Raw genomic sequence first — 26,597 nt, forward strand, 5'->3', positions numbered from 1 at the left:
TCAATAAACAGGTGAAACAGCCACATAGAAACATACAATATAAACTGGAAATGACAGTAATTAATACAAGAACTGTGAAATACATAAGGGCTGTCTGAAAGGTAGTTTAAAAGAGCCTGTGCTGAATGGAAGTTACTCATGTGAATGGAGTTATGACCAAAAATCATCAAAGATCAGTTCTGGACCTGTTCTTTTGCAGTACTTCAGTTCATCATCTGGGTAAGGAGTATGAGTGTGTCAGTGAGATCTACTAGGAACAAAGCTCAGAAGACCACAGATATATATATATATATATAAAGCATCCAGAATGGTTTACCCTGAAGACTGGAGAAAACAGTGGAATGTAATTGAATGTAAAGAACAGTCACACATTTACAACATATTTCCTCCACCTACCTTTAGTCATCTAATATAAACTACTCAAGAAGATTTCCTCTGATTAATGGAGAAAAAGAGACAAATTTTTACATCACCAGTCAGGCTCTAACAAAACCTTACTGCAAACACAATATTCATCATTTGTCTTCGAAAATAACGTACTTGATTATAAATAGAAGGGCCACTAGCATGATGTGGGTAAGAGAGTGTTAATGAGACAAGAGAAAACAAAAGGTTGAAGGCAATATAACTGGTCCTTAAAGCACATCCAAAAGTAGGCACAGGTGGGAAAAGATGCATTTTAGCTTAAGGACAACGTTGGCACAAGAACATATAGGCATAATGCAGCCACTAATGCACTTCAGAAGCAATCAGAAGTTCCAAACTTTACTGCAAAGTAAAAGAAAAAAAACTTTGAAAAGTAGTAACAAGATCAAAGCAGAGCTTGAAAAACTTTGGAAAAGAACTAGCCATGAACAGAGCTAGCTGACATGTCAGGTTCACCAATGAAAATACGTTGGACCTGATAGCCCAGAATGGCTACCTCAATTCCTCTCTTACGTTACCAGCACAGATCTTTCACACATGCTGGTCTAATTAAAGTGGACATATCTGAAACAGCAATATTCAGATCATACTTTACCTTCTGTAGCAAGAACAACATGAGGGCCGCTTCCATAACTCAGACAGGCTATCTTTTTGCCACACAGAGAATCTAACCTTCTTGGTTCAATAGTGCTCTGCATATCACCTGTTCCCAAACACCCACTGCAGTTCATGCCAAGCACAAAAACCTGTTATAAAAGAATCACAGAATCATAATTTAGGTTGGAATTCAAGACCTCCAAAGGTCAACTAGTCCAACCCCCTGCTCAACAGAGGTCTACATAGACTGGTTGACTCAAGGCCATGTCCAATTGAGTCTTGAACACCTCCAAAGAAAAGAACTCACAACCCCTCCAGGATTTAACCACTCTCCTGGTAATATTTTTTTTTTTTTTGGCCTAATATTGAATGAGAATTTTCCATCTTCCAGCTTATATCTATTGCTTCTCATCCTGCCACTCTGCTTCTCCAAGAAATGTCTAACTTCATCTTCTCTTTATCCTCTGACTATGGTAGGAAGTCATTAATTTGAATTGAAAATGTTTTAATAGAAATCAAAATTACCAGACATTTTGCATGCACCTTTTTCTAGGTACACTATCGTAGCACTGGCTTTCAGAACAACTTGCTACATAAATGACTAAATATGTCATGTTCATACACACTCTTGGCCAATTACCTCATCATTTTCAGTTGCATACAACACTTCATTACCAGCACTGCCAAATACACAGGCCTGACGAATTAACTTGAGCTCTTCTTGGGAACACAGAGAAAAAATTGGCCATTTCCCAACATCCAGCATCTTCAGTGCTGACAATAATGTTGCTTCCAAGACCTGATATTATAAAAAATGGTATCAAATACCTAGACAGAGAGAAATTGATATCTTTGCACAGTTAAAAGGATAAATTAAGAGAAACACCACCATCTCCTTTTTCAACCACAAAACAGTATTTTAATTCTAGAACAATACTTGGAGGGAAGCCATAAAATATATAATGATCTAAAAAGCAAGGACATATTCTTCTACCTTTCAAGATTTTCTCCCCTCCCACACTTCACCATTGTATTTTGTCTCAAAAATACAAAAACCAGCTTGACCTATCAGCCTGCCAGTATTTATGTCCCATAGGTAATCAGTTCCCTCATTATATTGCACAGTCATGAAAGACAGAGTTAGACCAGAATTTGAGATTTCATATGGTACATACCTATCCCAAAGGTGTATCAGTTACGCATCCAGAATTCCTAAAACTTCTACACTTCATTTGACCTCAGCAGTCAGTTTGAAAGGTGGTTATTGTTTTATTTGTCATACAGATCACCTTAAAAGGCATAATCATTAAGCTCAAAATCTGAATGATATTTCATCAAGTTTTACACGTAGAGTGTTCAAAGAAAATAAAGAAAAATGGGAGGAAGTTTTTACAACAAATTATGCTACAAAAGTTAATTCTAACAAGTTTATGTTGTTGAAACAATAGGCTGGAGCATGTAACTTTAGAACTTAATATTAAATTAAACCAGCATTGTAAGCCAAAGGAACAACTAAAACTAATTAAAAGGAATATATTGCTCTTTGAATATTTTGTAGATCATACAAGCAACATTTCTTTTGCTGGTATTATTTTTCTACCTATAATTTTGTTCTTCCATTTATCTTAAAAGCTATTAGCGTGTACTAAGCCACTCCTAAATGGAACCAAACTTCTTCCTTTGGAGCAGAACAGTACGGAATTCTCAATACACATTCACACTCTGACCTTAACACTGACTCCTTGAGAAGGAGGAGATTCATCCTCCATATGGACTTGTGCTTGTGACCCCCTGCAGAGAGAGAACTGTGGTTAAAATCAGGACATCATATTGCTGCAGCAATACTTTATGGAACTACACACATACTTAATAGTAAGCCAGACTGTGTGCTTCCATGGGGTGAAAAAACAAGAAACGCGAAGCTCAGTCAATTTTGATTTTATATTCAACTGTACAGTGATCAGTTAGACAGACTCTGCTCTTCTGTATTCTTACAAATAATTCTTGGACAAAATATTTTTGGAAAACAAGTGGTAAAATTAATCAGACTGTAATTGGAAAGAAAACAGTTTTATTAAACACAGTACTCCAATGTCTTTTTATTGCAGTAAAAATAAATTTAGAACCTTGCTGACGTAATTTTCCAAGACATTTCTTTCAGCAAAGAAAAAGAAACACGCTTGTAGCTTTTCATTTCTGGCTTAAGCCTTTAAATATCCCAGTTCCATTATGAAAAACAACGTTAGAAAAGCATTTGGCTCTTTTCAGGTTTACTGACAATTGTTAAAATATTCACTCTGTTTCAGAAAATATTGGCAGACCTGGAAATTACTTGTATAATTTCTATGGCATGCATCATAAATACAAACACATTTTCAGATCAGATGTTTCTTCCCAAATAAATATGCACAACTCTACTATCCACGAAATATTTCACAACAAAGTCATGCAACTTCATTTTCAGTAAAACTGCAAAAATGAGTAAGCAGCTCTGAAGCTGCGCAAGTCTCTTCCACTCAAGAAGTGAGAAAGTTGTACACGTTATTTTCTTTGAGGTACGCTGGTTCAACCAATGCTAAACATCTGTTTACTTCATTGTTGTAAACAACCATTTCTAGAGGAAATGCACAGCATTTTAAGACAATAATATTAAACTTTCACAAATCTCTTATCTGCAATCCAAGTACAATTTAAGAGTCTGGACTGCATATTCTGGCAGTCTGAGTTTCGGTTTTGGAATCTGAAAGTTCTGACCCCGGTTTCAGTCCAACCATGGTATGTCTTTGGGTAAGGCACGTACGATTCTGCAGTACAGATAAGGTTGAGTTAAGGAACACAAACAGTAGCACTAATAGCCAAGTTCTATTAGCAGTCCATGACCATTTAATACTAAATATTTAAACATGTTCACTGACTCATTTGAATGTAAACATTCTTGCAGATTCTCTCTCTAGGAACTTGGCAAGCAAACAAAAATATTCTGAACTCCACTTAGTATTTCCTCCCACTTAATTGGAGCATTTATCAATCTCATCTGCTGAATCAAAGGTCTGTCTGGAGCTTCTTCCCCAAGGACTCTAACCACAGGCTTAGGAAAGATTAGGAGGAAAAAGTCACAGAAAAAATGGACTTGCTGACATCTTTCGGATAGGAACCTAACCTCTGATATTCTTTCTAGGAAGACGTGAGTCTATTTTCAAAATTATTCTCCTTTTTTCATGTACAAAACAGTGAAACGTCACTACTCCATCCAGTGCTGACAATAAACTGACAGAACTCAGCTTGTCACTCATTCTTCCATTGATGCAGCATTTTCCATTACCAAGAAATTGCAGATCAGATCTGAGAAACAGTAAGTGATTGTTTGAAAAACTGCTATCTCCAACTAAAGTATAGCTTTCTCTTGTTCCCTTCTTGCTTCTTGACACCAGACTCTGACTTCTCAGCTCCTGAGGCAAGCCTCACTGACTGCCTACTAACTGCAAGAGCAAATGTACCTGCACTTTAGAGGCTAGATCCAAGACTGAAGTACTGACAGTCTGAACGACTGCCAAGCTTCACCTTGTAAGGTAGGTAACTGCTATAGAAAATTCTAACCTAAATGACCAGAGATAAGACAGCTTTATTTTCTCAACCTCCAGAGACAAAATTTTAGCCAAAAACATCTCACAAGACACCACCTCTCTTTTGGCATGACATCCAGTTCCACCTGTTGGCTTCAGGGATGGACCTCCAGCATGACCCCACTGAAGTTGTTAGAGGTTCATCTACATGAAGTATGCTGTACTGGAGCTAGACGCTTCAAACCTATTTGCAAAGGCCTTTTTTTTCAGTAACATCATCACCCTCTAAACTAAATTGGTTGCCAAGAACAAAAGTAGTGAAGGATAAGACGCAAACAAAACACAAAGGAAAACATGGGTGCACAAAAAGCAAGGAAGACAGTGGGAATACTGTTCTTTTACCCATGCTCAGCACTATCCTTCAATAGAGGTTCAATACGGCTGCAATAAAGAGCAAACACATCAGGGAAAAAAACGTTTTGAAAGATGTGAGAAGACAGGAAAGAAAACAGAGGGCACGATTTTTCAACGCCAATGGTTTAAAAATAAGTGTTAGGGTCTGGTGTGAAATTTCTGCCTAAGTAACAAAACTGCTTTGAAAAATCACATGTAGATTCTTGGGACATCTTCCCTTCCCCTCAAAAAAACCACACCTTGGGGTTTTGGGCTACCAAGAAAATTTAACTAATTTGATTTTTATTAAATCACCTAGGACTTTTAAAAGTCCTATATGATGGTAAGACACACTGCTCATATTAAGTTTCTTTATTTCTCCCATTTCCATTACAATTATTTATTTTTTTTTCTAATGATGGTAATTCCTTTTTTTCCCCCAAAATGATGGTAAGATGCACTGCTCATATTAAGTTTCTTTATTACTCCTGTTACTATTTCAATTACATTTTTTCCGCTCAGAACTGTTGCCTGCTATCATCATTGATGTACAATGGTGTATTGTTTACCAGTAAGCAACAACAATGGAAGTGACTGAAAAAATGCATCATCATCCACCAGAGGGAAAATGTTTAAAGTAGAATAAAAAAATACCTCAAATTCTTTTGCCATTCTACAAATCCTAGAGTCACCCTGAAAAAATAATTTCAAAGCTTTGGCTATCCATCTACTTGACTGGAAAAAAAATGAAGATTTGAATAAAGCAACTAACAACTAATAAGAAAGAGAAACTATATAGCAAACTAATGAAAGTCAAAAATAGAAAGACTAGAAAATAGTAATGAAGTTTACAATAAAATTATGCCTCTAATAGACATACTGAAATGTCAAGGTTAGCAGCTAAAAAAGCCTGATAAGGTGTCAATCAAAAAAATATTTTCACTTAAAAATATTTAAACTTCTTTCTACAAGTGCAAAAATACTTTTTGAAAGTAATAAAGTGTTTGAGATCATGGAAACAATGCAAGAACTACCTTCAATGTTGAAAAGCATTATAGGAGGATGCTGGAGTCATTTTCACACAATTAGTGGTTTACTTCTGCAATAAAAGAAAAAAAAATATAATGAGCCTTATCTCTAGACCTTGACATGTATTAAAATAATCAAACACTGAGTTAGCCTCTTGGGAAAAGGATGTCATTCCTCTATTGAAAGCTAACATAACCTAAATCTAACCTGAGATGCTGAAGAAAAGCATTTGTTTGCATTTCTTAATGTGGCTGATTCAAGATTTTCAGAAAATTAATTTTAAAACCTCTTTCTCTTTCCCGTACTGTTAGCCAAACTCTAAGTACGCTTCAGTTCCTGTAATCCATACATATGCACAAATATAATGAAATACAACCGATGCAACTGTTAGCTCTTGTCTGTTTCAAATGATACATAAAATCTAATTTACCATATAATTGATTTGGTAGAACTGAAACAAATTAATTCTTCACTTTGACCTTCTGATATGACTGTTAAAAGAACTAGCTTTAGGGAAACAAAAGTATTCCAAAGATTTGGTTTTAAAAGAACTTGATTAAAAATATTAACAATGTAACAGAGTAAAATAATTCAAAATAATGCAATAAATATGTGAAAGAAACAGCTCTTATATTTTAATAAACCTAAAGAATAGAAAATATTAAAGCTTTAAGAATTTAGGAAACACTAACAGGTCAACAAGTTGTTCAGGATAAACCATGTACAAGCTTCAGATGTTAGGCGGCATTGCACCTGCACGTGGGAGCCTGACTGGACATCAGTTCAACGCCATAGGAGCAGCATCTCTGGGAAGAACCCTTCTGCTACCATGTAATCATAAATACTACATTGCACTACCAGAAAAATAGCACACATTTTGTTATGCCTCTTCTAAGTAGATCTGACCTAGCCTAAACGTTAGCAGTCCACAGTTGCCTGACCCATCCAAACATTGAGCCATATCAGGTCTAGCTGTTGGATCTTTGACCTCAGTGTCTGCTCTAGCTGCTAAAGAAATACTCACAGCTTCTACAGTTCTAACCTTTAATGACTTCCTTCGATGTCCAAGGAAAGTCATTCCAGCCTCATTTAGACTAAAAGCTTTAATTTATAAAATCTATCTTCTAAAACAGTCTAAGCCTTAATAAAAAACCTAAACGTAAGAATTACTAAACCACATCTGGCTTTCTTTTCTACACTCCTTGCTTACTTCACTTTAGCACAGACTTCAGTTTAGCACAGTCTTTCTGCACATGAGAGTATTGGTCCATGGGCTCCTTCCTACAGCTAAGAGGGGATACATGTTGGACCACCAAGAGAAGAGTTTTCTCAAGATGATGTTTAGCATGATTCCGGCCTGAATCTGCCTGTAGCTATGCTTCCCTGTAACACCAGGCACTTGCTAGAGCACTTCCCATGAACCCGGCATGCAACGCCTGGGTGGCGGGAAGACGGTGCAATCTTTCCCCGATACAAAGTCAGAATTTGCTGAGGCATATACATCAAGCACATATATATATATATATATATATATATATATATATATATATATATATTTTTAGATATGCATGTATATATACACACACATGCACTCCCCCCTAGATATTACATACCTGGAGCTGAGAATTCTGATAGTTTAAACTTTGATAGTTACAGCTGTTGGCATAAAAAGATACCATACAATAGCATGTCTACATGAAGGAAAAGTTATCCCACTTCCCCTGTGAGTAAATGACTGTGTAACTGTCCATTTGCCTATTTCTTTAACTGTCTTCTAATACTGGAACTGACTGACATTAAGTGGCAAGAGCATTGGATTGGATTTAACACAGAGAGGTTTTCCAAACTTTTAAAAAATAACTAAGAGACAAAATGTTATTATTTGTGGTATAAGTTTAAACATCTAACATTAAATCTATCCAACACAGCAGTCTCCTCCAGATGCCAAGGTTATTTTACCTCAACTTTATCACTCAGTGGTCTTACTTCTATTCTTGGTTTTACTTACATGAGTAAAGAAGCTTTAAAAAACAGTTGCCTATAACTAACCCAGAATTACTTTTGTCAGTTCTCACTTTAGAATTACACTTTATATCTTGTATTTTCCTTTGCTTATCTGCCCTTTTTCTAGTCTTTATTCCTAAAATCCTTTCTGAGATGGGTAAAGGTTATTTTCAACAGATGTTCTCTCATTTTTTGGATATAAATTCCAGATAGACTCTATCTTCGGCACAAAACAGCTTCATACCTTCTTTGCTTCTAGGGCCCTCAGGACTCCAGTGCAGCTAACATCAGTAAATTTATCCTCTTGATTTTTCAAAGTTTGCCCTTCCGAAATTGAGACTTTCAAACCTGTCTGTTTACTCCTCTATGCTATTCTATTTACTTAATCTAATTAAAAATGTCATCCAAGATCACAAGCTGAGTAATAAACTAGCTTCTCTCAAAATTTTTCACATTACCTGCTGAGAGCAAGTCTAAAGCATTTCAGCGCTTATGTGGCAAGCTCACAGCAGTCGTATGTAAAAAAAACCTGGATCGCTCTATGTACTTTCCAAATTATGCTGTTATCTGTACCTAAGAAAGAAATTCACCTGTGACACAATTCCTGACAGTATTTCTCAGTAAGTGATATCCTTATCCAAATCTTGTGGTTGATGGCAGACACCATCAAAAACTCTTACAATTTTATTTTCTCAAAGCAATTACACGCTTGACTCTTTTTTATCCACACAATCTCTTCCTGTTACTCTACAGTCCATCACATCATTCACATCCAGTGTCACTCTGCCACATTTATTTCTCATACCTGGACAGTATCAGCTCTCCTACCCCACGCTCAGTAGGATCACTGTATCTCCGTGTTTCCTTTACTCCAAGACTGCTTTCATATCCTTTGCTGCAGGTTCAGCCCAAATGGTTTCCAACAGTGCACAAACACAACTGTCTACAGACCTTACTCGGTTCACAACCTGGAGTCAAATCCTTTCGCTAATTGTCCCCTCTCTTTATATCCATCAGTACTGGAACTTCTATCTCCACAAGGAAATACAATATAACCCTCCCATCTCCCACACATTAATAATCCTTGGTTTCTCCAAGTATTCTTTCTCTTAAAACCGTAACCGGCCATCAAGCCAATCTTGTCTAACGTACTGCAAGCTTCACACCTCCTCTGCACACTTGCGGGCACAGCTCTCCAACACTACACAAATTTAACCCCTGACAAAAGTTGCAGAGCCCCTGTTACCAGCCATTTACAAACCAGCTGCCTGGGAAACAGAACCCAGGGGAATACAACACCCCGCTGGCCCAGCACAGACAGAGCAGGCGGCAGCACCCTTCCCCAACCCTCCCTCCCCACGAGTGCGGTAGGTAAACGCCAACACAAGGCGAGAAAGCCCCCCTAGCCCCCACACCGGAGCGCTTCGGGCCGAGGCTCGGGCAGGCCGCGGGCCCGTCACACCCCCGCGGCCCGCCCCGCCGCACGGGCACAGCCAACGGCGGCGGGCGCTGGGCGGGAGGGGCCGGAACGCACCGCCCGCCCCTCCGGCCCCTTCCCCCGCCAGCGGCTGCCGCGGGGCGGGAACGCCCGGCCGAGCCCCGCGTCACGGCCTCGCCCGCCGCCCCTGCCGCCCGCCGCCTCTCCGCTCTCCTCAGCGGGGAGGCACGCAGGGCTCTGCCCGCCGAAAGGGGATGGGCAGGCGGCGGCGGCGGCGGGCCCTTTCCTCCGCAGCTTACCTTCCCCGCAACGGCGGCGGCTCCTCCTCCCTCCCGGGAGACGAGGGAAGATGCCGCCGCGCTCAGGCGCCTCCTCAACCGCGAAGGGAGGGAGCGGGGTGGGGGGAGGAGGGAAGGGGATTGGCACCTCCCAGGGATCCACCTCCTGCAGCAGGAGCGTGGGGAGCCGCGGCCTCAGTCCGCAGAGCCGGGTGCTGGCGTCGGGAAGGCCCTAGCTGCGGAGGGGTTCCTTTGTGCCAGGGAGTGCCTCTCTGCTGCCCAGCTGAGGCCAAGAGAATCCCTCCCTTAATCTTCTCCGCCAAGGCCCATCTCTCTTGATGCTATGGCCGCCTTAGGAAGAGTTAGAGGCTCAGAGCGAGCTTGGCATTGAGGGACGTAACACCGCTTTCCACCAAGCCTCAGGCCTAGGCCTAAGGACGTGTGACAACACCGCATAGCGAGAGACAACGGTCGAAGTGACTGTTAAGGGAATGTCAAATATTGCCATGCTGCTCCAGTGTGCAATCATTTATCCTTTTCCCATGGGAAGTGAGACGATGTAACTATTTTTCTATTTCTCCTAAGTGTTAAGTTTAAAATTAAGTTCTCCCAAAGAGAATAGGCTTGAAATGTTTTCCTAAAAGCAAAAACCTCGCTGTTTTGCTTGGTTATGTCTCTTACCTTGCTATGTTGCAGTGGTCCATGTTCAGAGACCTTTGCTCTCCTTTTTCAGAAGGAGAAAGTTTGCTCTGGGGCTAAGGAACTAACTTTCTGTCAAAAATTAAATTCCTTGATCACCTAGGGGAGGTCTCAGAATGACGCAAGGGTGCCTCACAAGGGTGTTTTGGTATTTTAAAGACTGATGTACTTGGGTACGAGACTTCAGATGTCCAAAAATGAGGTTTGCACAAGTACCTAAAGTAGCAAGAATTTGTCCTCATGGTTACCAAAGGAGTAAAGACAATATGTTTTCCATACTTGCTGTGTTGTACTACGTACAGTATGTCATACAACATACAACTGTTGTATGACAGTCTCATGTGATACGCTACACATGCCTTGCATCCTCTTATTCACATATATAATGCATTAAGTGCCTGTATCGCTGCACCAACTACCAACACCCTTTCCTAGTGTGCTTCCATAATGCACGCATGTTTTCTGCCACCGACTGTTGTGTTCTGTTGAGTCACTATCTCCTTTTAGTTTGTCAACTATTTTTTTGCACTTCAGAATGCATTAAACTTCCTATGCATGCATCCTGAGTGCAAAGGGTGTATGTTTTCTGTTTTGTTGGCTCGGTCACTTTGATTCTTCCAAGATAAAATAGAGACTATTTTTTTGCTAGGAGTGGTTTACTAATTCGAAAGAGATATCCATAATGATTTGTGTAGAGTGTGGGATGGAAGACAATGACTTTTTGGGGCACTGGGCTCAATAAGGACTATGTGTGGTGCCTGATAATTTTGTTTTCTCGTTATGTAGAATAAAATGATTAATCTACAACACAAAGCAACTTATTATTGTCTGTTACCGTGTTCCCTTTTCTGTTTTCTTGAATGCAGTTCAGAGGGAAAAAGCTTGCTAGATCTCGGATGCATGTGTAAATATAATAATATACCTGATAATTTCAGTCATGCAGACAGTGTACAGGTTTCATCGTGGGCTGTGAGCTGTTTGTTGATCCTTCAGTGCACATTTTAAAGCAGCATTGGGAATTTTTCTGAAAGTTATGCTCTATTTAACTCAAGGAAGTCTTGTGTACTGTGTTAGGCAGAAGGTCACACCTAGAATCAGTGGAACAGATGGTGTATTTGACCCACTGAAACAACGTGCAGTCTAATACAGTGAAGTCCTTAAATCTAGAAGCAACGGACATAGATCTACAAGCAGAGAAACTGCATTCTGCAACATTTAGCTAAAGGATTAAAGTCAGTGAACAATGACCAGAAGTGTAATGCCAGAGGATGTAGAAGTGAAAAGGGCTAGTGTCATTTCTGAACGTATAAAGAGAGGAATCAACAGCAGTTAAAAGGTAATTTGCCTCTGGTAATTAGTATTTTGAGCCAGCTAGTGGAACACTGCATATAATGCTGCTATAAATTTTGATAGAGGAGTTGAAAATGGGATAGGCTGCATGACGATGATCAGTGGTTTGAAAATAAGAGATAATTAAAGAGATTATTTGTTTAATTTATTAAAAACAGTTTAAAGATGATTACAGTTTAAAGGTTCCTTACAATGAGAAAATACTAGGTACTGAGTAGCATTTTAATTTAATGGAAAAAGCCATAACAAGAAGCAATGGAGAGAAATTAAAGACACAGGAATTCAAATCAGAAATAGAGCACAAATTTCTGACAGTGAAAGTGGAAAGTCATCTCTTTTATTTATGTCTTCAAGTAGAAACATGACCCAGTTACTTCTGCCATTCCTTAAATGCCAGTTGTTCTAAACCTTACTTATTTTCATTTGAGCTGTCTCCAGTTATGTTTTAATTCTTTCCTAAATGTAATGCCAGATTTAGAACTCAACAGCACTGAATGGAGTGGAATATGTGTCTCTCTGATCTTACAAACACGCTCGTGAGTATGTACTGGGATTGTATATACCTTTTTTTCCCACTGGCAGTGTATTGTTGGCCTCTGCAGTTTGAGCTTCATCTCTCTTTCTTAATTTACTTTTCATTTGAATTTCTGCATTTCCCCTTAGTCTTCAGAATAACTTCATTGATGTTGACCTAATTTTCTTTTCTGATCAACTGATGTTTATTTTACTGTAATTTGGCAGAATTATTTTGTACGCTGTAAAAATATAAGTAGACGTTAAGTGAGAATGTAGCAAGAATCAAAAACAGTTGTACCTCAGTGAACTGACTTGCCAATCCAAGCACCAAAGTACTCCACATAGGATTTCAATTGCTTCTCTTCAGTACTAGGTCTTCAGTGTGAAGTTGTTTAGTTTTTCAGTATCTAAGCACCAGTTCAACACACCAGTGGGTCCACTTGCCTTCATGGAATATGCATTCTGCAAGCCCTCCAGGAGTCACTGGGCAGATCTGTAGGCCGGCTTGAGCTGTGGGAGGCTACAGATACATGCCAGGTGTTTTTGGAGATCATGCTCTTCTGTGACTGCAAAACTAGAAGCAGCATAGAGCATGACCATGTTTTTCTCCAGGACTACAAAGAAAAGGAAGGGCTTAGCCCATGTAGTTCAGACAGGGAGAGATTTTGCATCCAAACACTTGGCTTAGAGTAGTCAGTCTGCTACACCTTGGTATAATCTTGATATCACAAGGAGAAGGATGGAGGGATTACTACTCAGGACGAGAGGAAGCCAAAGAGAGGAAACAGAGTGGAACAGGATTTTTTAGAGACCCGGTTGGTAAAAGTGCAGATATTTGGAGGTAGTAATTTTTTTTTTTTTACAAAAGCATTTAATAAAGTTATTATCTGTAACATCTAAGTGGTAGCTCTGTATTTTTGAAGCATCATCTCTTCTCACATGCAGTTTTCTTCATAGTAGTTTGCAATGGTTCTCTATCCAAATAAATGTGTTTAATAAACCTGTGTGAAGTCTGGCATGGGTCTCATGCTTTCCAATGTTTTTGATAATGACCTGGGTGATACTCATTACATTTTTGGTTGATATGAAGCTGGGAAGGACTGGCAGTGCACTGGAAGGCAAACTGGTTTTGACTAATACAGTACCATCGTGTCATTGCAAAACAGGTAAAGATCATACTAGGATGTTTAAAAAGAGTATCTTAAGATAGAAAAGAAACATTGCCCTTTTCTTGGTACTGAGATTTTCAGTGGGATATTGTTCCCAGTTATGTGAGCTGCAGAAAGTTGTGTTTCAAGAAAGTTGTAAAGCAACTGAGTAGTTCAAGGGAAGTTAAACTTAGAAAACTGTTAAAACAGAGGAGGGGAAGCACTGAAGGAATAGGACTTCTTAAACTGAAGAAGAAAGGGCTGAGGGAAAAGAACATTCTGAAGAATGTAAAATGCAAAAAGGAAGGGAAATTTTTTTTTCCCCTGCATGATCAGGAGAAAAATTGAAGTAAAGGAGATTCAGCTTTGGCAACAGGGAAAACTGCTCTCACAGTAATAATAAGGAAGCTGGGAATAGATTGCCCAGTGAGGTTGTAATTTCCATCATTAGGGATTGTATATCAGAAGTAAAATAACTTTTGTTGATCCTAATTCAGGTCATGGAAGTTGATCAGATGACCTGTTGAAGTCCTTTCCACTTTTAGGATTCTATCATTAATTCCATTTACCATACAGGAAATTACAAAATATTTGTGATAGAAGTGATACAACCTGAAGTTAAAATAGGAACAAATAGGTGTTTTTAATCAAAGGAAAATGTCTTTCATATAAGTGATGATTAATAAAAAGATTACTTCACAATAACCTAATAGTTCAAAGTATTCAAGCAATTTTAGTGGCTGAATTCCCTTTAAAAATCCATTGAAGTTCACTATTCTTTTTTTTTTGGATGAAATGTTGTAAGAGTGGAATAACAGACTACGAGTTCGTCTTCACACAGCTGATAGAACAGCAAGACCCAAACGAATCATATATTTTGCTTCCATATTCAGTAATGTCTTATATGTTGGTCCTGGCAAATCTTTGTACATATCAAAATGTCATTTTTGTTGCGATTTTGTGAAACTACCCATTACTTTTACAACAAATCATTTTTTCCCCATTTTTTAAAAGACGTGGTTATGGAAATAGAATTCTTCATAATTTATTTTTAATAAATGTTTCAATAGATTATCCCTGGCTCCTCTTTCCTTTCAGTATAGCTCTTTCGACGTCTTTAATAGTACTGGTTTTCAGTCTAATTAATCCTTTTTGATCTTTTCAAAATATACTGACAGAAATCATGTTTTACTATCAGTCTCAGTGAGAGAAGAAGCAGGGCTTCACTTTCTCCACAATTATATTGCTTTGATACTACATATATAAAATTGGCTTTTCATTATTTTTTAATGTTTGAATTTCAAACTTTACTGACTGTCGATGTAAATTCTGAAAGCAGTTTTCTTTTTAAGTTACTTCATAGTATATGCAAAGAGAAAAGCGGGACAGAAACTAGAACTGCGACTATTACCATCTTCTAAAAGTCCTGTTATTTAATTCCTTGCAAAGTTGCTATTTCTAGCATCACAGACATTCTTTTTCCCACAAAAAAAAAACCGTTGCAGACAGGAAATGTTTTGGATAGCGTAACACCATTTCCTGATAAACATTTTGTCACAGCTTGATAACCATTTCCTGTTGGTAGGATTTGTTTTAACTATTGTCATTTTGTTGTCTTTCTTGCTATAATTAACGCACGTATGTCATCTGGCTAAGTGTGCTTATCCTGGCAAACAAAGGTTTCAGCAAGTCAGATGCTTAGTTATAATGTGATGCAAGGTTTTATATTGTCTCTTAATTTAGGCTTTGTCTGGAGCAATAAATGAAATAGCAATATACGTGCAGCATTCTGGGAGCTAGGAATTCCCAGAAATGTGGAGTTTCCTTGATATTTCAAATAGACCATTGTCTGCTGTGGTCTCAGGGATTTCAGCAAGCTTCTAAAATAGCTTTAGATGAGAAGGTGGGACTTGATGTAGGATCTAATTATTCAATGCGAACTTGAACCTGAATTGTCCTGGAAGGTTATCAGCAGAACTTTGGCACTTTCTAAGGAGCTTTAAAGCATTGTCCTTGCAAACTAATATTAAAATGAGACTACGTTCAGAAGTTTTACTCTATCAGAATGTCATGTTTTCAGTCAACAGAACCACTTTTGCCATTTCTGGAGTTACCTTCCTTAGTTTCATGCTAAGAAACAGGCAGTATCACTTACATTCAGCTGATTCTGGTTCTCAGTCACACAAAGATTGTAGGCATATTTGACTGTGCTTCTACTAGACAGTAGATGGCCAGGACATAGCCCCTGACCCTGAAGCATAGAGGAATAGCCTAGCCCATCTCCGTATTATTTAGGGCTGTGTTTCCCTTAAGATCAGACTGGGCAATCAACACTACATAGCTCTTGACCCTGGCGCTCCTCTGTGCTGTTTTAACATCCTGTGGCCTTCAGACATAGTACTTAAAATGTCTGTGGGGTGTTTTTTTTTCAGTTCATTGTGTTTGAAAATGACTGTTTATTGCCTTTTGTTTAAAAGTTTTGACTCTGCAGTTTTCTTCCCCACAGTTTTTCAAGAAAAGTAAAATTAAGGCACGTTACTGAACACATCTAGTATTTGAGGGTGCAATGCCTGCTGAGATAGCTTTGAGAGAGTCTGTAGGGAGCTAACTTGGAGCAGTGCTGTCCGTAGAGCCCGCTGGGAACAGTGCGTGGTGTGCACTATCCCTGAACTGTGCTAGTTGGTGTAGGCCAAGTCTGCAGTGAAGTCAGCTAAGAAGATGTCCCATCCCTGGAAACATTCAAGGCCAGGTTGGATGGGTCTCTGAGCAACATGATCTGGTTGGAGATGTCCCTACTCCTTGCAGGGGGCTTGAACTAGATGACCTTTAAAGGTCCCTTCCAACCCAAACTATTCTATGATTCTAAGCAGTTTGGATGTTTAGAAGTCAGGTGTTCAGGCTGTGTGTCCAGTTATGATGGGTTTATGGAGTCTAACTAAGGCTTTGCCTTAAGTTTTATTTCTATTGGAAAGGCCTGAGGAAAGAAGAATGTGGAGGTCAAGGCTTTAGGCAAAGGTACATGCATAGAGCTGAATTTGAAAAAAAAAAATTACTATTGGTGTATTGTGGGTAGGTATATTTTGCATGCACATCCTGAAGATTTCCTCAGAAAAATATCCAAGGAAACAAAATCTGAAATAGAGTGAAACGGTTTTTTAGAATCAGGCTGGAAGACAGTAAATAAAGTACTCTTTCAAGAGTTGATCCAAGTCATGCAACCCAGTGCTGACTGCATATTCAAGCTATTTAGTCATCTGACAGAAGGTGACATTGATGTAAGCATCTGTGTCTCTCCCTAAGGATTTGTGAAAAAATGTGAAGTGTTTGTGGAACAGGAAAATGAACTCATATCTTTGATTTATATTTCAACAACAGAACAAAATTAGTTACACTGAATCCACTAATGGCCAGGATAAAGTAGATGATAGATTGATTTTCCATTATTAGTCTCTAGCAATAAATAATAAGTAAGGTAGTGTGAAAGCTATATATGGATAGTGTATCATAGCCATTATCATCATCTGCTTTCTATAGAGCTGACATCTTAGAGGCATTTCCTTTGACCTAATGAATAAAGCAGTTTTAAGATTCTGTATTATGAGTGTAAAAATTATGGTGACATATGTGTGATGAGGTGTAAAATTTTCACTAAATTACCTTCAGTTCTGTAACTGTGTTATTAAAAGACAAGGTAATTGCTAATATCTTAGACCATCTAAACCATCTAAGGCTGCTTTAGCATTGGTCTTAGAGATTAGCAATTAGCATTGGTCTTAGATAGCTTTCTGGCAAGGAATGTATGCAGTAATCTTATAACAGATAATGACATTGATGTATTCAGGTTGTGTGGGATTTATATTGACAAAAATGTCTTAAAAAGAGTATGCGTTTTTTTTCACTGACAGTAATTTGCAAGTCTCTATGGGCTGTTGCAAAGCTAAATAAAATCAAGCAATTGCTTTTTGAATACACATTAAAAAGAATTATATAGATGATAGGGGCATCCCATTTCATCAGAAGCCAAGAGCAATATTATATTATTTGTGATTGCTATCAAAATGTGAACTTGTAAAACTAATTCTCAGAAGAACAGAATATTTTTTTTAAAATTTGCAGCATTAGGCCTAAGAGTTCAAACAAAAAGAGGTTTTCCTGTGGCAATTCAACCTGCAGACCTTCCTGTCTGTGAATGCTGAAAGTTTGCATGAACAGGTCAAGGGAGAGCAATCAACTGCGATTGCTCAACAGAGTCTCCAGCTCAGGAAATCTCTGAGCTACAAATGTTCAAAGGCTAGGATAATATTTAAAGGAAGATTCATATTTGCTTACCCCGTTCTTTTCTAACACTCTCTGCCAGGGAACAGGTTTTGTTAGTGCTGGAGAGAACGCACTCGCTTCAGTAAAACTTTGGCCTTTATAGCTCTTTTTTTTCATTCTGTGCCCTTATGTGGAGGATGTTTAATTATGCGGCTAGCTTTTGAGATAACACTGATATGCGCTTTTAACTTCCTGTGAGGAAATGCTCAATGCTTTCTGGGATTGGGTTTTTTTTGTGTGTTTTGTTTTTAATGGAAGCATCGTTGCTGTTTGTTGATGTGAGAACTGTTCTCTTTTTAGGTCAGAGGGACTGAAGATTTTATACAAGTCTAGGAAACGTGATGCAAGACTAGCTGGGCAGCAGGACATGCCCAAACCCACACTGAATCTAACATTGAACATGTTTTATATATACTATACTAAAAAACCCAGAAATTAACAGCTTAAAAAGGGAAGCTTATCATATATTCTGTATAAATGTAAATTATTATATTGCAATTAGAAATGTTGTAGTATTATACTATGTACACATTATATATGTACACCATATATAGATGTTGATACACTTAAAATGCTACTAACCCGTGATATATCAGCTCTAAAGATGACTTACAGAGTGCCATTCATTAGAGAAATAGATGGCCATATTTACTAAACAACATCAGAAAATAAAGCAAGAATTTGAAATGAAGGTGAATCAATTATGCAACAAGTCTGGGTCTGCTTGAGGAAGTGAGCTCCCTAAGGTGTCTGTCTTTATTATCAACCTTAAAGGTCCGAGCTTCTTCATAGCCTTATTCACCTGCATTTTGAGAACAAGTGAACAGGCAAAGACGACTTGCTTGCTCTATTACCTTTCCAATTTTGTATAGCCTAAGCATGTGCCTTGTTATGCACCTTCTGTTTGTGCTTCAGGATCTTAATATATCCAATGTATACTTATATTAAAATCTTTTCATCCTTTCCATCAATTACTTTGAAATACGTAGTTAATTCAAATAGTCCAGTGTCAGCATTGCGAAGTCAATGTCTCTATTCAGTATTTAGCACTCTTTGGAGGAAATGTGATATAGAAATAGAATTTATTATTTCCTTTTAAACTCATGTTATGTTTTCCCCAAAGTGGTGTGTAACCATTAGTTCTCACAATATATGGGGAAAGGAAAATAAACAAGTTGCTCAGGGGAAAAAGCTGGAACTGTAAAGCTGGAGTTCCTTGTACTAGCTGCAGACAATCTGAGTTCTCATCTTAATTTGAAATGTTCCTGAAGCCCTTAATCTTTTGCAGTGACAAGGGTCTTTGGACCACTATGAGGTTTTCAATGTTCTTTTTTTTTTGTAGACTGGGGAATAGCTTACACTGTACTTCACAGTTTTTCCTTTATTTTGATAACTGCTAGTCATGGTGTGTGACAGTTCATCGATCACCCTGTCTGTTTCTCTTCCAATGGAAAAATGAAGATGACTAAAAAGCATGATGGAAGCTCTGCCATTTAGGGGAGCATTTGCTATCAGGAGAGAAGTTGGAAGAATAAAGAAGCCTTGCCAAAATCCTCATTTGGTCCTAATTCTGATGTCAAGACCCTTTAATTTAAGTAAAATTAATTTATTTGAGTCATAGATATGAATTATGCTTTACAGTTTAGCAATGGAACAGAATAGTTCATCTGTAAGTTTTTATTTGCATGAAGAGTGAATTTGATCTTTTTTTTTTTTTAACTCCACTTTTAACTTCTTCATCTTTCAGGGCTATGACTTTTCTCTTTCACTACTGCTTACACATTTTATACACCACATGTTCTACAGTATCCTTTTCCTTCTTTTCCCCAGCCCTCTTCCTCTCAAGTGCTGTATGTCTTCCTTGAAAATGTCACAGATGGGATGAAATTGCTTCAATCCAATCTTGCCTGCAGGCTAGTCATTAAACACCCAAAGCAGAGCTCTGACCGCTCTACTATCATACAAAAAAACCCACTTCTTAAAACCAATAGATGCAGAAGTCCCCGAAGCACTTTTGATGTGTAAGTCACATTCTTCGGTAGCGTGCCTAGCCCAGACCTGTAATTAAGCACCAAGACAGAGTTACTATTTCAGATGTTGCTCATCTTTACTACTTCTCTTGGTCTGAGCATCATGTGTAAGCATGCTGTATGGTATAAACCTCAAGTTTGGGGCACACAACTCTTCTATGACAATTTTTCAGGGAACACAAGGAACTGCCAAATGATGGTCAATTCCATTTCTTTCAGTACCAGAGGTCACACAGCTTTGTTGTACATCACAGCTTTGCTGTGAGTTAGTGTTCTGTCTTTAATGGTTTTGAGATAAAGGCAGAAGGGCCCCAACTGGTCCTGAGTGTTCAAGAAATGTATCTGAAGTACTCTAAGTTAAGTAACTTACTTTCCATCAGTGGATTAGTAGTTCGTATTATCTAAAACATTAGGATGTCTACGGTGTTAGACATCCTCACTGTGAAATATTTCCTCTCCCTTCTTTTTCAAAACTGATACAGTTTTGAAGAGACTTAACCTGAAAATGGATTGGACAAAATCAGAAAGGATTTCAAATACAGCTGAGAACATTAAAAGGCCTCCTGAGGAAGAGTTCAATGCCTTAACTACAGACTAGCCAGTCTTTGTTGTCTAATTTCAGAAAAGAGTTATCAGCATTTGGCACACTACTTCATCATGTGAATGTTGGTTCTACATACTAATTTGTAAAGACGGCTAGGAAAGTAGTACAGTTTTGGGTAATGGATCCAATCAGCTTAGCACAGAAATCCTTAAGATCTCCTGCATATATCAGATTCAGAAGTTCACCTGAATGCATATACATTCTACTGACTCCATTTTCAAAAGGCAAACTTGTGTCACTGCTCCACACTCAAACCCTTCTTACCTGTACATCAGGTTTACCATCACTAAAGGTGTCTGATCATGTGAAGGAAGACTATTATGACAGAACAATCTTTTAGCCCACAGCTCATTAAATAATTTTTAAGGGAGACAGATTAAAAAAAAAAGTACCCCCAAAATATATGTGTATAAAAGCTAGCACATACAATCACATAGTTGGACTCCAGCTGTTAGGCAACTGGGTGCAACATCATCGCTTTGTGTTAGCCCTAACATTACTTAACTCCATCATATAGAAACAGCCACTCCAAGAACATCAGGACACAGCTGGAGCACATCGGTTTTTGCTCCTTCCTGCCAAGTCCCAGTGACATGCAGAAAACGGACTCCACAATCTGTAAGACTGTAAAGTAGGTACGTTTATTCAGCCCTGGGCAGCACGGGGCGGGGGGGGTAGTCCCACCAAAACTGTGTGCACCTGACGTGGCAACTCACTTCAAATTTATACAACCAAGTGTTACATATACATAAAGTTTCACAATACGCCTATACATATGCATGAGTATCCCTGCTTCGTATTAAAATTAGTCCCAAGGGGTCATTTTCATAAACTCCTCCCATCTGGGCTTGCACAGTGCCTCCTGGTGGTGGTCATCAGGATGAAGGCAGGTGACTCCTTCGTCACCGCTAGTAACCTTTTGTTCTTGCGCAAACTCGGTTATCCCTTGGCTTTTATTCAAGCTGCACAGTACACCAGTCTGTCTGTGTCCTTTTGAGTGCTGGTCAAGAAGAAAAAACAAATGAGAACCTAGGCCTTTCAACAGGGCATGTATCCAGTTGAACTCATTTCCCCAGGACACTCATGTCTAAGGCTGGGCAGTGGCTTTGTGTCAGTTTCCATAACTCAGAGTCAGGAACCTACATTCTACCTAGGTCCAAGTTTCAGTACGTAAGTACATGGAAAGACCATGAAATGATTTATCTCTCGACCATGTGATCTGAGATGGTTTGGAGAGGTCAGGCACAGTGGGACTGGTTCCTATGGCTGATAAACACGTTGAGAACACCCTGAAAAAGTAGGTATGGTTTTCTCTGGATATAAAATTTAGGCTGCCTCTGAAGACTTACCTGGAGTACTGTGTTCAGTTCTGGAGCCCCCAACACAAGAAGGACATGGACCAGTTGGAGAAGGTCCAGAGGAGGGCCACAAAGATGATAAAAGGGCTGGAGCACCTCTCTTATGAGGACAGGCTGAGAGAGTTGGGGCTGTTCAGCCTGGAGAAGAGGAGGCTCTGGGGAGACCTGATAGCGGTCTTCCAGTACCTAAAGTGGGCCTACAAGAAAGATGGGGAAAGGCTGTTTAGTAGGGCCTGTTGCAATAGGACAAGGGGTAATGGTTTTAAAATAGAGGGGGGTAGATTTAGATTGGAAATTAGGAAAAAATTTTTTACGATGCGAGTTATAGAACACTGGAACAGGTTGCCCAGAAAGGTGGTGGAGGCCCCATCCCTGGAAACGTTCAAGGCCAGGCTGGATGAGGCTCTGAGCAACCTGATCTAGTCAGGGATGTCCCTGCTCTTTGCAGGGGGCTTGGACTAGATGACGTTTACAGGTCCCTTCCAACCCTAACCATTCTATGATTCTATGACTTCCACAGGTTATTATGAACAGGCAGTAAATTGAGCCCTAAGTTGAGTTTAAGTTTGCTATTGCAAAGCAGTGCTGACTGGGGTAGGATGCAGCTCCTTTCACGATTTTAACGATGCTCACAGTGGGCTCTAAAGTGTCCTACTACTTCTGTCTCTCTGCATCCATCATGTTTAACACAGCTTTGAATCACCCCAGTGCTTATCCAGTTGCATGCAAATGCAGTTGTGTAACTGCTCCTGGAGTTAAATGGGAGTAAAGCAACAACAGTGAAGAATGAGGGTGCTTAGGTTGAATACTGAAGCTTCTTTTGGTACTTCATCTTTCAGACCATTAAGAGGTTTGTATAACCTGATTGTCAGCATTTTCATGATTCAGTGATGGAGGAAGTCCTTCAAGGCTTCCATTCTGTGGTCATAGGATCACCACACTTCATGCATGAGTGTGACATGTAGGGTGGCCATCCTGTACCTGCTATCATTGCTCCAAGGTAGCATCCTACACACTGAACACTGATGTTATGGGAAGGCTGCAGCCGGCTCAGTAGAGGAACAGCACTGAGTGTGGCTCAATCTTATTTAAGCACCTTCCTTGTCATCCTGAGCAGTGTTATTTCTTCCAGATGGAACCAGTCAGGATGCTTCAGCCGTGAAAAACAACAGTAACAATCAGGAGAAACACAAAAGCCAGAACTTGTCATAAGCAAGTCACAATGAATAAACAAAGAAAACTTCAGCTTTATTTAGAACATGTAATCTCACATGTCCTTGCTGGCTTCTTCTTTTGTCTCTGCCACAGCCTATTTGTTAGGCCGCCTTCTAAGCACATCTGCAAAGGCAATTCCCCAAAAAACTTTAAGCCAGTGGAGCCATTTACAGTTTTCTATAAAAGCATAGAACAAGGAAGAATGAAGGCCAGTGGTCTCTTCCACACTATAATGAGAGCAAGTCAACTATAGAGGACGGTCCAGATATCTCAATCTCTGGTAATCCTTCTTGGTAACCACCATTTTGTGTCTATCTTAAAGTCCCTTATGTCCTTTCCCTTACAGAAAACATTCAGGGAAAAGAAAGTTTGCCCTCTGATTCAGTGCCTTGGTGTTGCCAGGACACAAGTCTATGCAAACAAATGTTAAGCTCTTTAGGGCTAAGCAGTAATTATCCAGCTTTGCCAGCTGACTGGTTGACTTGCTGCCAGGGGACTGAGGCAAGGCCTGCGACTTCTAAGCGTGACAAGTGACAGAACATGCAGCAAGATAAGGGTACAGATTAGTACGGTTCAGTGAACAGAAAAACAAGCAAAATGGGGCTAAATGGGTTGTGGTCAAAATAGGTATTTATTCATCTGGAAGCCATCTGACCTTTTGGGTGCCAACTTTGTATTGCAAATGCTAGGATGGAACTATTCAGAATTTCAAGAGGAGTTTCTCCCAGCTCCAGTTTACCAAGAGTATTTCCTTTGTACATTTTTGTCCCTTACAGGGGCTTCGTATGTAGAGAATTGTTCTTCAGAAGCTCTTTGGGTTTTATTCCTTCTTAGTGGAATTTCCTTTTGAGGAGCTATTTTTGCAGTCCTGTCTAACCTGTTCTTTTCTGTCCTCTCCTCAACCTCTGAAAATAAAACTTTAACCTTTTTCAGTTCTTCCTCTTGGTTCTTGGAATCCAAATGGCTAATCAAACCCATAAGTTAGCAAAAAACCAAACTAATATTTTGCCTATGGAGATAATAAATTTCAGATGCAGCTGAACTTCAGTATCAGAGCCTAAATTAAGGAAGGTTGAAATTAAATTTGAAGCTTCAGTTTATTCATTGCTGTCCTTGAGCAACAGGAACCTTGATAGGATGGAGTTCTATGAAGCAAAATAATTAAGAATTAGATTATGAACCAAAAAGTACTGTTCAAATCTTCCCAGCACAGGCATGCTTTCCCATCTGCTCTACAGGAAAACATTTCAGAGACACAAAGATTGCATAAGCAAATAAATATGGGTAGAAGTAAACCTATGTGAAGAATGCCATGCTGGAAGTGAGTCTTTTCATAATGTAGGATATCAAGAGGAATCTGACTTGATTCTCCAGAAGCAAGGGGCTTCCCAGAAGTACAGATATCTTCCATTTTTAATGAATCTAAAATGTAAGTTCTTTTGTACTGTGAAAAGCCGCAACCTCTTAAGCACAGACCGAAGTTTATAGTGACGTGAGCTGAGAGAAATGTCTGTGGCCCTCAGTGAGGCCAAATCTAGTCCCCACACAAACAGGCATCACGAGTGGAAGCATCTTTCCTACCTTGTAGGTATCTACAGGGTAGACTTATACAGTCACCTGCATATCCTTTTTTCCCTTCTACTGTGCTCACGTGAGACCCCACCTGGAGTACTGTGTCCAGCTCTGGAGCCCTCAGCATAAGAAGGACATGGACCTGTTGAAGAGAGTCCAGAGTAGGGCCATGAAGATGATCAGAGGGCTGGAGCACCTCTTCTGTGAGGACAGGCTGAGAGAGTTGGGGCTGTTCAGCCTGGAGAAGAGAAGGCTCTGGGAAGACCTTATAGTGGCCTTCCAGTACCTGAAGGAGGCCTATAAGAAAGACGAGGAGAAACTCTTTAGCAGGGCCTGGATACGATAAAGGGTAATGGCTTTAAAACAGGAGGAAGCAGATTCAGACTGGACACAAGGAAAAAATTTTTTACACTGAGGGTGGTGGAACACTGGCACAGGTTGCCCAGAGAGGTGGTGGATGCCCCATCCCTGGAAACGTTCAAGGCCAGGTTGGATGGGGCTCTGAGCAACCTGATCTAGTCAGGGATGTCCCTGCTCCTTGCAGGGGGTTGGACTAGATGACGTTTACAGGTCCCTACCAACCCAAACTATTCTATGATTCTAGCAGTGGAGAATAATACTCATTTTGAGGGGTGATTTATTTTACTTTAGATGTCTGCTGCAGGACAAGATGAATTAAATCCCGACAATGTCTCTTCCTCTCTGTTGATTACAGAAGGAATTTAGGATGGTGACTGGCACAGAAATCCTCGTTTGATGGAGTAAATCCATCACTGGCTACTGCTCAGACTTCATGGACACAGGGCTGCTTACAAAGTGACAGCATGATAGCCTGAAATGTACTGAGCTATTGAATAGGTTTTTTATAATTATAAGTTGATGTTTTCTATTTGAAGGATGTGTAGAAATACTGTAATACTGTAGTGAACTACGTATTATATCAGGAGAAATTCACTCTGATGTTTTAAGCTGGTTTTCATCAGAGCAAATAGCTTTCATTCACACTTAATTTTTATTACTCTGATTTGTACAAAGAATTAGAAATGTCTATTCTCTGGCTCAATCAGGAAATACTGAATACAAATCAATAACTTTTCTGGATATTTAAATTACAATTAAAATATTAAACAACATAAATAATTTTTTAAATCTTGATTTCTCTTTAGAACAGTGACATGAAAAATAAAAAAAAAGATATTGGCTAGTATTAGTTTCAATATATAGTGGGTTACTTAAAATGCAAACTGCTTTTTGAATCCTTAAACCTGAAGGTCTAATTATTGGTATTTATTCTTATAACTGACTAGTTCTCTCTTTTCTCATCATGCTAATGATAATCCTACTGTTCCTGTTTTGTGGGAGTTACTCACTGTTTGCATTTTCCTAGATTTTTAAATCAGCTTTTCTAAAAAAAACCTCGAGGTCCATATGACCACTTCATTTGCTGACCTCTCCCCCTCCGCAAATGACTTTTAAACTCCTTGTTCTGTTTCAACCAAAAGAAACAGAGGGATAGATGTTTCCAAAATAATTACGCTCCTACCAGATTTGTGGAGACTGACAACTGGACAGAGGAGAGAGCTGAGCAAATGCCTCCCTGATGGACAAACAAGCAGACCTAGGTTGTGACACATCTTCTGCCCCAGCATGCACTTATTTGTGGTCCTTGGAGGAGCCCAGTGGGACTTGGGGGATATTTGGGTTACTGTAGGGTGATGATGAAAGGAGGGGATGCAAACCAAGAAGTTTGATATACTTATTAATTGCGTAATTCATGAAGCAATTTGTCTGCCTTTTTTTTTTCCCTCTGGTTCATTTTTCTTTGCTTTACCCTCTATGAATGAACTGATAAGAGCTTTCTAATCTTGTCCAAATATGCAAACAAACTGAAAACAGAGTCCATTTGACCTTGGTTCATTGCCTTAGAATAAGCGTTTCAGGGCATTTTTAAGAAAAGTGTGTAAAATTCCAGGAAAAGTGATCTACAGTCTCAGAGTTTTAATCTGAACTCCTTGAACTCAGAAGCAGGGCTGCTATTTCTGTGCCAGATAATGCCACAT

At 39.2% G+C, this 26,597-nt stretch overlaps 1 protein-coding gene across 2 annotated transcripts in view; it reads right to left on the minus strand.

The window, feature by feature from the left end:
- The window catches only part of LOC104473998 (RCC1 and BTB domain-containing protein 2), a 32,381-nt gene extending 22,549 nt beyond the window's left edge, over nucleotides 1–9,832 (minus strand). Inside the window, exons 1-5 of one of the 2 annotated variants that reach the window (XM_086771848.1) lie at nucleotides 9,750–9,832; nucleotides 6,014–6,078; nucleotides 2,751–2,814; nucleotides 1,664–1,822; nucleotides 1,022–1,172 (exon numbers count right to left, since the gene is read on the minus strand). In XM_086771848.1, coding sequence (XP_086627974.1) covers nucleotides 1,022–1,172; nucleotides 1,664–1,822; nucleotides 2,751–2,792 — 352 coding nt within the window. In that variant the 5' untranslated portion in view covers nucleotides 2,793–2,814; nucleotides 6,014–6,078; nucleotides 9,750–9,832. The remainder of the gene's footprint in view (nucleotides 1–1,021; nucleotides 1,173–1,663; nucleotides 1,823–2,750; nucleotides 2,815–6,013; nucleotides 6,079–9,749) is intronic. The other variant, XM_086771849.1, reaches the window with a different exon arrangement.
- Between the last annotated feature and the right edge of the window lie 16,765 nt (nucleotides 9,833–26,597).

The sequence above is a fragment of the Chlamydotis macqueenii genome, chromosome 1 (genome assembly GCF_036417535.1).
Source record: "Chlamydotis macqueenii isolate bChlMac1 chromosome 1, bChlMac1.mat, whole genome shotgun sequence".
Classification (NCBI taxonomy): Eukaryota; Metazoa; Chordata; class Aves; order Otidiformes; family Otididae; genus Chlamydotis; species Chlamydotis macqueenii.